At 41.7% G+C, this 16,494-nt stretch overlaps 3 protein-coding genes across 4 annotated transcripts in view; 2 read left to right on the top strand and 1 right to left on the bottom strand.

Annotated features, from left to right (window-relative positions):
- agxtb (alanine--glyoxylate and serine--pyruvate aminotransferase b) overlaps window positions 1–1,590 on the top strand; it is a 5,425-nt gene extending 3,835 nt beyond the window's left edge. Inside the window, exons 10-11 of the mRNA XM_056293127.1 lie at window positions 1–70; window positions 1,131–1,590. The exon at window positions 1–70 is cut by the window's left edge and continues 59 nt beyond it. Coding sequence (XP_056149102.1) covers window positions 1–70; window positions 1,131–1,238 — 178 coding nt within the window. The 3' untranslated portion in view covers window positions 1,239–1,590. The remainder of the gene's footprint in view (window positions 71–1,130) is intronic.
- Window positions 1,591–2,890: 1,300 nt separating this feature from the next.
- Window positions 2,891–7,979, top strand: thap4 (THAP domain containing 4). Its single transcript, XM_056293128.1, has 5 exons — window positions 2,891–3,023; window positions 4,723–4,876; window positions 6,106–6,215; window positions 6,652–6,755; window positions 7,037–7,979. Exons 1-5 carry the CDS (start codon window positions 2,999–3,001, stop codon window positions 7,151–7,153), a joined length of 510 nt encoding a protein of 169 aa, XP_056149103.1. The 5' UTR covers window positions 2,891–2,998; the 3' UTR covers window positions 7,154–7,979.
- A 647-nt stretch (window positions 7,980–8,626) lies between these two features.
- LOC130123857 (bcl-2-related ovarian killer protein homolog B-like) lies at window positions 8,627–16,407 on the bottom strand. Of its 2 annotated transcripts, none has more exons than XM_056293165.1 (5): window positions 16,060–16,407; window positions 15,111–15,451; window positions 13,477–13,605; window positions 10,736–10,899; window positions 8,627–9,992 (listed from the first exon to the last, which is right to left on the bottom strand). In XM_056293165.1, the coding sequence occupies exons 2-5, from the start codon at window positions 15,331–15,333 to the stop codon at window positions 9,867–9,869; spliced, it is 642 nt and encodes a 213-aa protein (XP_056149140.1). In that variant the 5' UTR covers window positions 15,334–15,451; window positions 16,060–16,407; the 3' UTR covers window positions 8,627–9,866. The 2 variants fall into 2 exon arrangements, with proteins under 2 accessions (XP_056149140.1, XP_056149141.1); XM_056293166.1 differs by having other exon boundaries at window positions 16,325–16,381.
- Window positions 16,408–16,494: the final 87 nt, after the last annotated feature.

Here is a 16,494-nt window from a genome sequence, read left to right as displayed (position 1 = left end):
GCTTTTAGCTTACATCATGAAGCACCATCAGATGGAGATGACTGGAGGCCTGGGCCCTTCTATTGGCATGGTCAGTTACTGTTACTGCAGCTTCTTCTTCCTTTGAGATCAACACCCCTCTTTAGTAAGACGAGAAGCAGTCTGATACAATCCCATCTTGTCTCATTACATCTTCCAAGACCATGTGGTCAAGACCTGACGTATGTTTATTTCTAAATCAGTGCTCCTATTTGTGGGAAGTGATAATGATATGGGCGCTGGTTCCCGCAAATTTTTAGACCTAGCAGGTGATTTGTTGAAATGTACTGCAGGAGAGGAGGTTTCCCCTCATATTTTCCTTAAACAACAGTTGATAATGGGAATGCGCTGAATAATTTGTGATGATAGAAACAACATTCCCCCTCAAAATCATACTCTCTTCTTCTTCGTCATCGTCGTTAGGGGTCGCCACAGCGGATCATCCATTTCCATCTCTTCCTGTCCTCTGCATCTTCCTCTGTCACGCCAGCCACCTGCATGTCCTCTCTCACCACATCCATAAACCTCCTCTTTGGCCTTCCTCTTTTCCTCTTCCCTGGCAGCTCCATATTCAGCATCCTTCTACCAATATACCCAGCATCTCTCCTCCGCACATGTCCAAGCCATCTCAATCTTGCCTCTCTTGCTTTGTCTCCAAACTGTCCAACCTGAGCTGTCCCTCTGATATATTCGTTCCTAATCCTGTCCTTCTTCATCACTCCCAATGAAAATCTTGACATCTTCAACTCTGCCACTTCCAGCTCCACCTCCTGTCTTTTCTTCACACTCACATTATTACTCACATTATCACTGAACTAATAGCAGAACTAGATTGTTTTGGAGCCAATTTGTGAGTGTTTAAGATCAATTTTATCTAACCTTTGACTCTTGTGTTCAAACCAAACCCTTGCACACCCAAATTGCTCATTGTGGTTCCCTCCTTCCTCCATCCTATTCTGTCTCTGTGTCATGATAATCGGGCCCTTTCAACAAGAATATCACCGTTAGCTTAGGACTTCCACCACAGCTTTCATCAGTTGAGTCTCTTGTGTTAGCTTCTCACCCAAGTCTTTCCCAGAATACTGCTGAATTTTCCATCCGTTTTTCATTAGGTAATGCGGATCGGATTGATGGGCTACAACTGCCAGAAGACTAACGCTGACATGGCCCTGAACGCTCTGGCAGACGCTCTGAAGAACTGCAGAAAGAGCAAGGCATGAGGAAGTAGATGCGGCGCTTTTGATCCTGTTCTCACTCACTGAAGGGACATTTTAGCAGATGCAGTCTCCCCTAAGGGGATACCTGGAAAAGAAGTTCAAGAATCAGAAGCTAACACAATTCATCACTGCTGTTTTTTTTTGTTTTTGACAATTGCTGTTTTTTTTTTACATGAGTTTGTCACCTCGTGTAAAAAAAAAAAGTAGCTGTCAAACACTGGTTACGCGTCCTTCCTTGTGTAAGTAGGCACTTTGGGGAGCAAAGTGCAGAATATAGCCACTGTCCTCACTATGAATGTATTGAAAGTTTTGAGAGTACTGAAACATGTCAATTTAAAAAGAAAAAAAAACATGATTTTCATCAAACAGTTGTCTTGCTTTGTCTGTTCGGGTGCCATTAAGAAACCGCCCCTGAAATTAATATTAATACAACTAATCAGAGGGTCTTCCCAACTTCCCTCAATGTTATTGTTATTATTAAGAGAGAGTGGTGAAGACATGAATTAGTGAAATCATTGGAAAGTAGCAAAGGACTATTAAGGAGCTTTATGACGCAAACAAAGGAGACTGCATGATAAGAGATCTCTATGCAGCATGTGTGAGGAGCCAACAACACAAACTGTTTCTGCTTCTTTTTTTATATTTTAGTATAATTTAATAGCATATTAGTATGGAATGATCATATTCGGGGAGAGGAAAAGAGGAAGGCCAAAGAGGTTTAGGGATGTGGTGAGAGAGGACAGGCCGGTGGCTGGCGTAACAGAGGAGGATGCAGAGGACAGGAAGAAATGGAAACAGATGATTTGCTGTGACGACCCCTAACACGAGTGGCCGAAAGAAGTAGTAGATATTAGTAAAATATCTTATCAGTTGTCAAGTTCAAGTTGCTCAAATAGTCAGGTACCAGTGCCATATGATAAAGTGCAGTGGTGCAGAGAATATATCAGAGATGCTGAAATAGATGTTAGCAGGTTGCTTACATACATGCCTGAGGCAGATGGACATGACCGAGTGTACCAGTATAGGTACAATGTACAGTACAGTATACACAAAATGGTTGGATTTATTTGACATTGTTAAGTGTTCATTTGAATGACAGCCGCGGAAAGAAACTGTTTTTATATCTGGTTGTTTTGGGGTATAGTGCTCTGTAGCGCCTACCAGAGGGGAGGATTTGGTACAGGTTGTGACCAGGGTGTGATGCGTCTGCACCATGGATGTATTCTACTATAATACATCCATGGTCTACACTCTGCAGTGATGTTGCCTGCCCATTTCCCGACTCTTGGGGTGTCCTGAATAGAAGGCAGGTTGGCACCAGTCATTTTCTCTGCAGACCTAACTGTCCATTGTAGTCTGTCCCTGTCCTGTTCGGTGGCCGAACCAAACCAGACAGTGATGGATGTGCAGAGGACAGACTGGATTATTGCAGTGTAGAACTGAATCAGCAGTTCCTGAGGCAGGATGAAGTTCTCGAGCTGGCGGAGAAAGTACCTCCGTTGCTGGGTCTTTCTGGTGATTGTGTCTATGTTGGATGCCCACCTTAGCTCCTGGGAGATGGTGAAACCCAGAAATTTGTAGGTTAAAAATGGTAAAATGGCTGCACTACATTTCCCATGATACCACCTGGGGATGGGGTGCGTCAATAAAATAACTCCGGCCCTGTCACCGTGTCGCAATGTTATGTGCGTTTTATTTGGTAGTATAATTCGACTGCCTCCGCATTAATAATACCTCACTGGTCGTTAGTATTTCATTTATTAATGGCGTGTCCTTATCATCAGTCAGGTAATATTTCATTTTATCTTTAACCCGGAAGGCTTGCTAGTGTACAAGTTTTTTCTTTTAGCGTCATTTTCAGCGTTGACCTTAATGTGTTGTTGTGTACTTGATCATCTCCGGCTTTTTGTCGTAACGTCTGCGAGTTGAAATGAAAACCGCAAAGTGTGCATGAAAGGTGTCTAATAAGAGTCTATGTATTTTATTCGTCATTGCATTTCACCGAACTCGTTCTGTAAATAATGGCGGGGCCTGTGTTCCGACGATTTATGCTGCCTTGTCGAAAAATGCTGCGTAGCGCGAATCGATAGCAGTCTAACCATGGATGTATTATAGTACGTACTATAATACATCCATGAGTCTAACCCTGGGATAGGCTCCTTTATCCCGCGATCCTGAGGGCAGGATAAACGGTTAGGATTATGGACGGATGGACTGAGTCTAACCCTAACCCCTAACCTCACCTAACCATGCGCAGCGGCAGAACTGCTAAGTAGCACATCTCGATAGGTAGCACATATCGACAGAACACCCCCCTCCCCCGACGCATAAGCCAACTAAAGTGCCTGCTCAGGGGTCCTCTTGGCCGCTAGAGGGCGCCCAAGAGTGCTTGAAGTTATGTTTTGTTTCGTTTTGTGTTGCGATATATTATGTCAATGGTAATCATACAGTCTACCATTAAGTCAATGGTTTATTTTGTTACTTTTCAGTACATCATGTTCAAGTATGCCATACAGACCACTCTTATGAGTTTGCTACCTTTTTAAGATTAAAAACCATAGAAGGGTAAAAACATGTCAGGCTGACATTGGCATGATGTAAGCAAAATAGCTACAACTAATAACATTGATAACATTTTTAAAATTTGGGCGGCATGGTGGCCCAGTGGTTAGTGCTGTCGCCTCACAGCAAGAAGGTCCTGGGTTCGAACCCCGGGGTTGTCTGACCTTGGGGGTTGTCCTCTGTGTGGTTTTTGCATGTACTCCCTGTGTCTGCATTGGGTTTTCTCCGGGTTCTCCAGTTTCCCCCACCATCAAAAAGACATGCATATTAGGGTTAATACTCCTGTCTGTGCCCCTGACCGAGGCATGGCAAGACGGACTCGAGTTGGTCCCCGAGCGCTGCACAGTGGCTGCCCACTGCTCCTAGCTACACAGCTAGGATGGGTTAAATGCAGAGCATGAATGTCCCCACGGGGATTAATAAAGTATATAAAAGAAATTATAATGGGTGTGTTAGATTTTTACAGTAAGTGTGTGAATGATCAAGCATTGAGAATTGTCAGTAGTATTGGCAGCACCAAAGCAGTGTGTGTGTGTGTGTGTGTGTGTGTGTGTGTGTGTGTGTGTGTGTGTGTGTCTGTCTGTCTGTGTGTGTGTGTGTGGGGGGGGGGGGTCAAATTCTGCTCAGAACCCCATAAAGGCTCGGGCCTATGCTGAATAGTGGGCTAGTTACCAGGGCATATCTATCACAGGGGGCATTAGGGTGTATTGATGAACCCTTATTTAAAGGAAATGTTGAATGAGTATGCACATGGACTTAGTCCTATGCCCGCTTGTATGTGTTAAAGGTGAATGTCCTCCTATGAACTCTGTGAAAACCAAAACATCTGTCCAAATGTATTCGTGTTCATGTTTCATTCAGTTGTTTTGCTTACTTATATTCGTCAGTTTATGTCTATTTGTTGTGTGTGTGTGTTCTCTTTCAGCCGAGCTAAATCCAGCCCTCCTGGCTGTAGATTGGCTCCTAGGCAGTTGGGAGTCAGATGAACCGGGGGAGGGCTCTTTTCCCACCATCAGTCCTTTTCGTTACACAGAGACCCTGCACTTCTCCCATGTTGGACAACCTGTCATCAACTTCATGTGAGTGACTGGAGAAATTAAACTTTGAAGTTGTTTGTAATCACACATTTTAACTACCACCACTAAAATATCCAGAAAAGGTTTTGTTTTATGGTCCGTTTTCTGTTAAAATCTTTTCATATTGCACGGTCAACTCGCAGTGAATAGTCAGAAAAGGCATCTCATTTAATAAGGTAGTAACGTAAGATGTTTGTGTTGCTTAACCACCTTTATAACTGTGACAGCTGCATTTGCTCAGCTGAATATGGTGGAACAAACTCCTAGGCTCCATCAGGGCTGCTGACTCACTTACTTCAAGAAAGGCCTAAAAACATTCCTTTTCAAGGCCTACCTTAATAATAATAATAATAATAATAATAATAATAATGGATTACATTTATATAGCGCTTTATCTAGACACCCAAAGAGCTTCACAGTGAAGGGGGAAACTCACCTCAACCACCACCAATGTGTAGCACCCACCTGGGTGATGCACGGCAGCCATTTTGCACCAGAACGCTCACCACACATCAGCTTAAGGTGGAGAGGGAGGAATCATTGAGCATTTAGAATGCTTTTCTGCTAGAATTTTAGAATTTGGAATGCCTATCTCTTGGAATATTAGAATATAGAATGCCTTTCTGTCTGAATTATAGAATTAAGAATGGTTTTCTGCTGGAATTTTAGAATTTAATCCTTACTCCTTACATGGTCTCTGGTGGCACTTAGGTACATACATACATACCCACACACGCACACACACACACACACACACACACACACACACACACACACACATATATATATATATATATATATATATATATATGACTTACTGAAACACCATTACCATTAATGTCTACTATTGAGCCCTTTTATAATTGAACTTGATGGAATATGTTCCTGTTTTCAGACTAATATCAAGGTACATGATGATGCCTTGATGCTCTTAGGTGCACATACATTAAATACACATGACTTGACATGCACTGTTGGGTGTGGTACGATTACTGTACAGTGCTCTATGATGCTAGTTGTTAACACTCAAATTTAACTGCTAATTGCTGACTCTTGTAAGTCTCCTTGGATAAAAGCATCTGCTAAATGACTAAATGTTATGTAATGTAATTAATACCGCCGGTGGAATTGCTGTTGTCCAAATGACAATGAATTTGGTGTATATCACATTGTTATTTAGACACAGCCAACAGATTTATGCAGTCTTTAGCTGATTGAGTTTTTGTTTGCAGGTTTAATGCTTTCCATGCTAAGAGTAAGAAGCCACTGCACAGGGAGTGTGGTTTCATCAGACTGCAACCAGGTACCAACAGAGTGGCGTTCATCATTGCACAGAACTCAGGTAAGAACCTTCACTTACCTTGACACAATCGTTTTGCTTTTGCTGTGCTCTCTCTCTCTCGCTCTTTCTCTCTCTCTCTGTCTCTCTCTCTCTCTTTGTATTTTATCAATATAATATTTGATAATTACAAAATGCATTTTTTGTATTTGGTTTCTGCAGAATACATTTTTTAAGATCTTTTTTACCATTTTAAAAATCAGCTATCAAGTTTTTATTGCAGATGCATGCTGCAGGACGAAAACCTGAGACATAACAATCAAAGGCAATTCGCTATGACAAGTTTTGTTTAAAAATCAAGTGAAGTGACAAAAAAGGACGTGAAACAAGTCAATTAATCTCCAACCCTATCTCAATTAATTGGTCCAGCACATACACACACACACACACACACACACACACACACATCTTTTCATGCCCAGTGTATCTCCCCTTGCAGGTCTGGTGGAGATTGAGGAAGGAGAGCTAACAGGACAACAGTTGAGCTTGCACACCCATGCTTTGGCCAGAACGTCCTTCGCCAAGGAGCCACATGTGAAGCAGGTCAGACACGGTGCCCTCAATGTGTCTTGATTTATCTGCTGCTGCCAATAAATGATCAAAATCAATAGAACATTATCTATAAGGCGGCATGTCGTAAATAAGATAACTAAGATATAGCTCAACGTTCCAAAGGAAGAATGGGGGTAATTGTTTTACTGCTTTATTTGCTTAACTAATTATAGCTTGATGCATCGTTAAACGTTTTCGATAGCTAGGGCCAGATTTTCCGAGAGAATATTAAAATGACGTTGTCATGGTCAGCTGTTTCTTTCCTTTCTCAGATTTCTAGAATGTTCCAGCTTCGACCAGACGGGAAGCTGGAGCAGACGGTTTCCATGGCAACAGATGACCACCCCCTGATGCAGCACTTGAACATCACCTACCGTCGGTTATGTTGACCCAGCTAAAAAGATAGCCCTAAGACAAAAGCAGAGATTAATATGACTACTTAAGCTTTGTGTCCATGTATGTAGTTGAGGGTAAACTCTCCTAAACTTTATGCTTTTGATTTCAGGAACAGACCTTGTCCATCTCTTAGCCATGAAAGAATGTCGACATGAATTCATCCTACGTCATGATAGGTTTATCAAACTGATGTAGGCTATATGATTTCATGGTCTTTAAAGGAAATGTTTACATCTTTGTTCATATTGATGGTTGTCTGTCTTATATTGAACGTCAAAATTAACTTGCCTTTTTGGTTGCCACTACAGCATAGTTCATACTCAAATATTAAAATCTAATCTTTTGAAATATAAAAAAAATAGAGTTGGTGTCAGGCAACAGGATGTAGAACGTTACATGAGTATCTTTCAGGGACTTTTGAGGCTCTGCACTGAGCCGGATGTAGAAAGACAACTGCTTTCAGAGTTGACATTATCACCTATCACACAGCTAAGCCTGCAATTGCTCAGTGGATTATATGTTTATATGTCACACTTTTGGATGGGATGTCCCAGTCAAGCTCAGAAGTCTAGTTGTTGCCGTTATATTTTTGAATTGTTACTCATAATGACCCTTGCTGTTTTGGTCATTGAATCTGTAATGCACTGGATTAGTTTTTGTTCATATTGAAAGGGTCTGTATTCTTGGACTTGTAGTTTAAACCTTGTGAACTAAGGTGGTCATCATCATGCCTTCATTTCCTCAGACCTTAATGCACCTTTGTGCACGGTGGGACTGCAGCATGTATTTATGATAAGGATAAAATAAACGTATCCCCATTGGGAAAATGATTACTGTGGTATTTGAACAACAGCACTCTCGTACAGTGAAAATGATTTCCTTATCTTCGGTCATCTTTGAACATTTATGTTTCTCTCTGTTGCCTCAGTACAATAGTGATTTCCTGAGTTGCTTCGTTAATATCATATTTATCTCCATTTATAAAACCCATAAATGCTGATGCATTGAACTTTTTAGGCGGCACGGTGGTGCAGTGGTTAGAGCGGTCACCTCACAGGAAGAAGGTCCTGGGTTCAAACCTCGGGGTTGTCCAACCTTGGGGGTCATCCCGGGTTGTCCTCTGTGTGGTGTTTGCATGTTCTCCCTGTGTCTATGGGGGAGTCCTCCGGGTGCTCCGATTTCCTCCCACAGTCCAAAGACATGTAGGTCAGGTGACTCGGCCATGCTAAATTGTCCCTAGGTGTGAATGTGTCAGCCCTGTAATGGCCTGGCAGCCTGTCCAGGGTGTCTCCACGCCTACTGCCCAATGACTGCTGGGATAGGCTCCAGCATCCCGCAACCCTAGGCAGGATAAACGGTTTGGATAATGGATGGATGGATGAACTTTTCAGCGAACGGAACATGTTCAAGATGGCCGAATGTCAGATCAGTGGAACGAAATATTAAATCACAAAGGAATCGCTGAGTGCGGATGTTAAAAGTTTATTTGAGTTGTCTTTTAAAAAAACTGTTCACACGTTCATAATTTAAAAAGAAAAGTGACAACAAACAGGCATATACATTCAATCAATGTTGTCAGAGTCATTGTAGTGGCTCTATACTACGATGGCTCCGATCGTTTAACCCATAAATAAAATATTTACAAATGTAAAAGGTTAATATAAAAAATATGCGACATCATGAAATGTGCATCATTCACACACGCTTAATGTCTTAAGCCACGTAAAATCACAGAAGGCAAGCCTGGTTGTCCTCCAACACTGGGCAAAATCCAGTGTATAATGAAATTCACTTCAGTATTTAGTTTTCGACCACATCTCCAGAAATTAATCAGGCAGTACTCAGTAGGACACAATATATTGATTGGGTCATATTGAAACAGAAGGTTTCATAACAATAGCATAGTTCGAACAAATCCATAAAGTGCAATAGAATTGATACGTGTGATATAGTGCTTAATAGTAAAGTCCCTCCTTAGTTCAAATTCTTGTATCTTGCAATCGGAGATAGACCCTTTTTTAAATTGATGAAGACAGTGTATGCGACTTCTGGGGTCCCATGTAACTAACAAGCAGGGATCGCAGTTCAAGCCTGGCCAAAAACTCGTTCTGAACCCCAAAGTGCCTGTCAGTGTTGCTAACACAAACAAGCTGAGAACTCACTTTTCATCTTTACACTCCTGATGTTAGACAAGATGATATTGGGCAACTGAACAGCAGTCTGTATTGACCCAGACTATCAGCTTTCATTAGTTGACTTGAGCATGTAACTTAACATCTACTTTAAGAATTGAGCTGTGATTGCTTTGTTTAAAAAAAAAAGCGTGAACAGGTCCCACAATATACATATGCCCTAGTGAAAGCTCAATAGCACAGCGCATCAAAATGAGTGCACTGGATAAAATCTGTTTACCACGTTGATGGGTGGGAGAGGTGAAGTGTCAAAAACTTGGACCAATGCAAAAATATGAAAGTAAGAGCTGTTAAAATATTGCAATTACCCTCTGGACAAAGGATAATCACTCTTAAGGTCTTATTTGACACAAATATAACGGAAATTTGATGCTGATGAAACATTTGTCTGTGGCCATTCAGCAGCAGACAGGTGTTTCCAAGCAGGATCAGTCCCATATGTCAAGCTCTCAATCTCCTTTCACCAAATTTTGTCTTGGATGTTGTCATCATTATAAGTGACTGGTCTTGTTATTCAGGGTTCCTTCATTACATAAACATACACTGTAGAGAGAAAGTACTTCAAAGACTCTATGGTTGACGAAATCCAATGGTGCTCTGGGGTAAAATCTCTCTTCACGACACATTTTGTCATTTCTTCCTGCAGAAAAGAGGTGGAGGGGCATATTTTAGTACTGTTGAGTTTCCTGCTGGAGATTGCACAACTATTGGACACATTTCAAGCTGAAACTTGTTCCAAAAATAATTGACACCTATGCAATATCTGCACTCTGTGAGAATTGACTAGAAACGTTCATGTTGAATTGCAGCAACTGACGCATTTTACTGTTATTGCTTCTTTTAACCAAAAGAGGGCAATCTTGAGACGGGTTGAGCAAGAGAAGGGTAACTCCAGAATAGTGAGCCCTGAATGGGCTTGCCCAGGCTAGTTACAATCAGCTTTCAGGCCTCTAATCTCTACAACCTTTACGTGAGAGGTTATGAAACTGAGCTGGCACTATAATCCATTAACAGTATGACAAAATTAGTCATTTATCTCCAGTTTGAATAGTGGCAAAGATTGTGTGGGCAGGGTTGCCAGCAGGAATCCTCAAGAGAATTTATGGAGAAACTTGTTCATTTCTATATTCGGTCTCTCACAAAAGTGTCTCAATCACTTTAATGACAGTTAGAAAAGAAAGAAATCAAAGCGCAAACCATTTAGATAATGTACAAAATTAGCTGCAGCTGGAATAAGAATTTCCAAATAGACCAAAGCCTACATGAGCTATAGTTAGCTGTAAAGGAAACGGGTGTAATTATTTGAAATCAATAGCCAGGAAACCAATGTATCAAAGCCCGAAAGAGGCAAGACAATGTTCAGTATGTAAAGTAGACACATACCCATCCTCCTCGTCTCTTCAGCCAGGAAACCAAAAATTTGCGGACAAACTGGCCCAGGCTGTCTATTAAGGTGTGCACTGTGGCTGGCTGGCCTTGTCGAACACAATCCACAGCAAGGGCCCCTGCTACGGCATACATGGACACCACCTTTCCCCATGTTATACCTACAAACAGGAGGACAATGAGAAACAATCAACATATGTGGATAGATGTGCAGGAAGTGATGGCTAATCATTAACATATTCATGAAGATTCATAATATGATCTTGATCAGTGAGCCCAGCCAACGATTCATCCTTAAGTATTGACACAAATGTAATTGGATTATTGGTCTATGTAACATCCCCCATGACAAGACACAACGTATGTAGGGCAGCCTTTGGACCTTGTACTGAAATAAGTGGTAGATACGAGGTTTGAGTCAACAAATGGCAATCGTGTTAATGTGGCTGATAAGAGACCTTGCCATCTTGATGTTGCATGACAGTGGTAATTCAAACTGGATAAAGGTGGGGCTGACAAAGCAAAAGACACTGAACCCATATTAAAGGTGGGGGAAGTCGGAAGGGTGCCTCTGAGTAGATTACTCTGCATTTTGTACTTACCACTCTGAGGCAATTAAGTGGGATATACTGACATTAAAGCAACACCTTTTTGCTAGCTCTGTCTTCCCTTTCAGCTGCATAAATAGTTCAGGTCTGGCAATCCTGCCATTTCCAAGGTAACGTTTCTAGGGCTGCAGGGATTGCTGTGACGTCTGTCAGTGAAGCAAACTGGGGCATAATGGCATTAGCCTCCTTAAAGCCAGATTGTATTGTGATATCCGTTTGCCATCTCTGACCTGTAGCAGCCAGCCCCAACTATGAGAGCAAAGGGCTCTGGGCAAGCCTAAACAAGATAACCAGCCAGAGAGACAGCCAGATCACGTCACGTCTCGCTCCAACTGGGAGGCTGGCCGAGAATAGAAAGCAGCTTGTCAGGGATAGAGCGAGAAAAAAGAGGAGGGAGGAGGGAGGCAGATCAAGATGAATGAATGGAGGGGAGACAAGCCATGGGAGACTGCAGTTTGGAGTAACCGTGACCCCTTTTCGAAGAAATCTGATTATGACCTTACAAACTGCTTTGCAAAACGTATTACATGGTGGGCAGAATCCTTCCCATATTTTGTAGCTCATAACCAAAAGCCCCAAAAACCACCTCACTTCCAACTGCAATCTTCCATCATTAGATTACAATCAAGCACTTTGGTTATGATGTGACCACAACACTGAATAGTTTTGAAAAGCAAATGTCTGGCATAAAAACAAGCACACATGACTAACAGTATCTTTCCATCTATTTCTGGTTTTCAGCCCTCCCATCCCCAAGGGCTTAGCCAGGCTAGGTTCAAGAGTTTGTTATCTTTCAGAAGGAATCCCACGCTATTCTAAAATTTGCCTACTTGGTGACATCAGGACAGACACAAGTTTAAACTGAAACACAAGCATTCTAAGACGCAAGGAGGATTTTTTTTTAATCTTTCCAGGCTTTTTGCCAAATTTCGGTGCTTGACACTGTGTCCAGGCCAGACATTTAATCTATCTCAAAGACTTGTTATGTCGGCTGGTTAGTTTAAAATAGGCTCGCTGCTGGAGGTGGTGGAGAAAATTTCGCAGAACTTACTCTATATGCCAGACAGCATGTGGCAGAGAATAAAACGTATTACTAAGAACTATAAAATGTTCAGTGAAAAGCAACTTTCTTATTTCAAAGAACCAACAGCATAAGGGAAAATTCCCATCACGCCAGCCAAGCATATCAGACAAATATAACTGGGTACTGTAATCAGAAGCAAATACATTGTGAGAGGGGGGGGGTGTATCAGCAGCATAATGAAAGCATTGGATGAAGAAAAGTAATAATTGAGCCAAGAAATTAGGAGAAACACAAAGACGGCATAGGCTGCAAAATCTGTCTACTCTATCACTGTTTGTCAGAATGCAATGGAAAAAAAATCAGTGAGTCTATGAATTGCTAATTGACATAAATTGTTCAGATCACTTCGAAAAAACACAAACAAAACAGATCCTTGGATCCAAGAGTCAGTCGTTGGACCTTTCAATGCCTCCGGCAGTTTCAACTGAAAGACAGAAAACTGTTTTGTTTTGATGATGCAAGACAGCATGAAAACCAAATAGAAAGAAATGAACTCGTGTTGATGCACACTCACAAGCCATTCTGTACAAACAAACAAACAAATAAATAAATAAATAAAGGAATAACCATAATTAAAATATGATCGTGATCAATAACTGCTCATAGTTCCAATTACAAAATAACATAATTTCCACAGCCCTAAATGCAATCTAGTCATTTGGGGGCAACTAAACCAAGCATTCGTAAATCACGAGTGCTGAACTACTTGCAATATGGCTTTAAATGCAAGATTCTGATAAAACAGATCTACACCTCGCTTACTTATATATCACAGACACACACCATTTATGAATATATGTCTCGACATGCCACAAAGAAAAGAGACAAACTGAGGTAATCATCGTCAGAGCCACCGCTCTCATCATCATCATCAGTCCGCCCTTGTCTGAGACATCGTTAGTGCTAAATTGCTCTCTCTTGGCCGGGGGACTCAATATTGGCCAATGACTGTGTTTCTAGTTTACGGAAAAGGAAGACCTCAGCCAGCCTCCTGTCCGCCACATCAGCGTCACAATAACCTCCTACTTCAGAACAGCTGTGTATACCTGTTGAGAAGATCTCTGTTGCCACGGCAATGAAGGCATCCGCTACCATGTTCTCCATGGCAACAGAAATGCTGAGCTGTCGTGCAACGTTCCTGTACAAACTCGGCCTCATACACTCCAGCTCGTCACCTTGGTAACAACGGGACAGCACACAAATAAGAGAGGGGAAGGGGGAAAAAAACACACCAATTACTATAATTAGTTTTTCTGAACAAGCAAGGAAATGCCAAACATACAGATTGAGAGTGATTTAAGTACATCATTGCGCAATCAACTGAATTCTCAGTGTACTGAAAATCATTCTGTGTTCAAGCTGAGGCGCTTTGATGTGAGATTACTCGAGAATGCTCGCACGCGCACACACACACACACCTCTAATTCATTAATACCTATTCGAAAACCTTTTTCCCCATGTACTTCTCCACAGCAAAATTTTGAAAATCAGTTGGTGCTTTCAAGCTTCTGTCAAGGTCAAGTCCTGTTTAAAGACACCAGGTGAACTATCTAGGGCTGAATGCCAGTCAAGCTGTTCTCCCACATACTTCCTCAGTTTGCAATCACCAATGGGATATTAACATTAATATTAAAATGCAAAACTGCGTTTTCAATATCAATTAATTTCATAAGCTACAACACTTTGTGCCATTGTAGTTTATGAAAAGAACAAAAAATAAGCTTGAACAGAGACATTGTGCATTCTGATACGGACATTCAGAGTCACGTTTTAAGAGTTGCCATTCAGTTCCTTTCATTTGGGAAGTCTGAGTTGGACTTTGTATCTGTTCTCTTGCTTCAATCATAGAGCTTCCTCTAGTCTGCAAGTACTTCAACTGCAAGGCTTTCAGCTAGATTGAGGGGAGATTACTGGACTGGCATGAGAGCCAACAGTTGGGATCCGGTTGGATTCGTAAATGACAGATTTGATAATTTGATATATATTGCCTAAGGCGATATGTTCAGAATTTTAGTCTTACATCTCCAGATAAAGCAATCAGGTCTCCAAAACTGTGGAATACACAGCCTGTGGAAATACAAATTGTCATCCTCTTGCAAGACAAATGCAAAATGGTTTTACATTTACATTAAGTTTTCACTCATGAAATCGCTGGTAGCACGTGATTTCACAATTTTGCTGAGTCTGCCTTGGTGACCTGGGCATTAAAAGATTCAGCAAAGTCAGTTCCCCTTATTATTTCCTTAGTTCCTGTTACGACTCTTTAAGTTAAATCATTGAACTTTTAGGTACTACATAAATATAGTTATGGAAAGATGTACCTATAAGTCACCTGCAAATTCATCTCATTTTAGCTAACCCTGTCTGAAACCCATAAAGGCAACTAACTAGCAACCATGGTCAGGTAAATTCTAGTGCAAAGTGGACTTAAATTTGGATTTTAATGTTCCTGTAAATCTGTACATGTACATGGTACGATGTGATTTTGAAACATGCGATATATCCCTCCGGTATAGCTCGACGGTGCTCTCACTACAAACTCAGATGCAAAGGGATTTTCCTCTTTTAACTTCCTCATTTTGCTTACTTTGTAGTTTGCATGTTTAAACATGGTTCAGTAAATGTTTAAGCTGTTCTTTAACACTTATTTGAGAAATATGACCACGGAGGCTCCTCTTACCAAGACAGAGTAATACCATAGACACCTCAGAGAGCGCTGTGTTCGAGGCAGGGAGGTTGAGCTCTGCTTTGGACCATCCCAGCCCGTTCTGGTTGAGCCTGGAGTGGATGTAGTCTCTGCACAGTGCCTTTGACTGGGACACTAGCTCTTTATCTGTCATGGAGCGGTCAAACACATCCAGAACCTCTGCAGCGAACTCAGAAGACATCCGAAGCACGTCCATGTCTCTCCGCAGTAGAATTAGGCCAGGAAGCACCTGACCTCCTCTAATCAGCTATGTCTCAATACGTCCTCTTTTTTCTCAGAAGGGGGGAACATCAACAGTGGTGACAATCTGCTGGCTGAAAGGAAGAGAAAACACAAATTGTAATTAACAGCGGATAGAGGACTAAGGAAGAGGAGTAATGGAAAAATTCTGTATTTGATATTTATATTATTCGTACACCATACGCTGTTGGATATTGCCATGTTCTGTCAGCAGCAGAACTGTTGATCAGGTTGAAGGCCGTGTGCTATGTGCACAGGAGGTGGGAAATAATATTACAAACATGGTGCCCCCCAGTTTCTGTGCACTTTCTCTTTTGATTTAGAAAAACACGGCTGGGTGTTGAACACTAAAATGAAAATCAGACGCAAAACTTACATAAGAATATGTTGGAGGCGTCGTTGTTTTGAGTCACATGGGCTGATAGTCATGATATTGCTACATCTGTTGATTATGCAACATCAAATCCAAGAAAAACACGATATGCCAAAGGTAAATAAATCTCTTACAAGACTAAAAGATCTGCATCAGCCCAAGACATGAACCATCGTTTCATCAGTTCATGGGAAGCATAATACAATGGTCAAACCTTTTTTCATTATTCTTTTTGCTGAAAATCCTCAAACACAGCATAGCAAATGATTAGCACTAAGGAAACTGAAATGTCATAAAACTGCTACTCACCGTCAACATTTCATCAGTTTTGGACGTCCACGTTTCGGACGCCAGAAACTAATATGGCATTTTCCGAAATTAATAAGCGGCCAACATCTAAATCCAACTCTCCGCCGCTCCAAACGGCCAGTGTCGGGGCAGACGCGCTAGCTACAACGTCCCACTCAGTCTAACCGATCAGTTATCCATTCAGTGAAGTGACGCCGAGTGTTCCGGTTCACAGGAAAATAAAAATAAAGAGAGAAAGAGGGGGCTCCCCGTCTATTTCTCGTACCGATCAGACGCTTCACTTGATGAGAGAAGACGTTCATAGTTGGAGGGAGCCCGCCTGTTGCTCCACCTTCGCCCGGTCCCTCACTGCGCGTGCGCGCGTTTTACGACACTCCGCAGCCCGGACGGCAGAGCGCGCGCCTTCTCGGAGAAATGAGGGCGGCGGTAACATGA

Source organism: Lampris incognitus, chromosome 14 (assembly GCF_029633865.1).
Source record: "Lampris incognitus isolate fLamInc1 chromosome 14, fLamInc1.hap2, whole genome shotgun sequence".
Classification (NCBI taxonomy): Eukaryota; Metazoa; Chordata; class Actinopteri; order Lampriformes; family Lampridae; genus Lampris; species Lampris incognitus.
The sequence above is the reverse complement of the archived record's forward strand: the minus strand, read 5'-3'. Positions and strand labels throughout refer to the sequence as shown.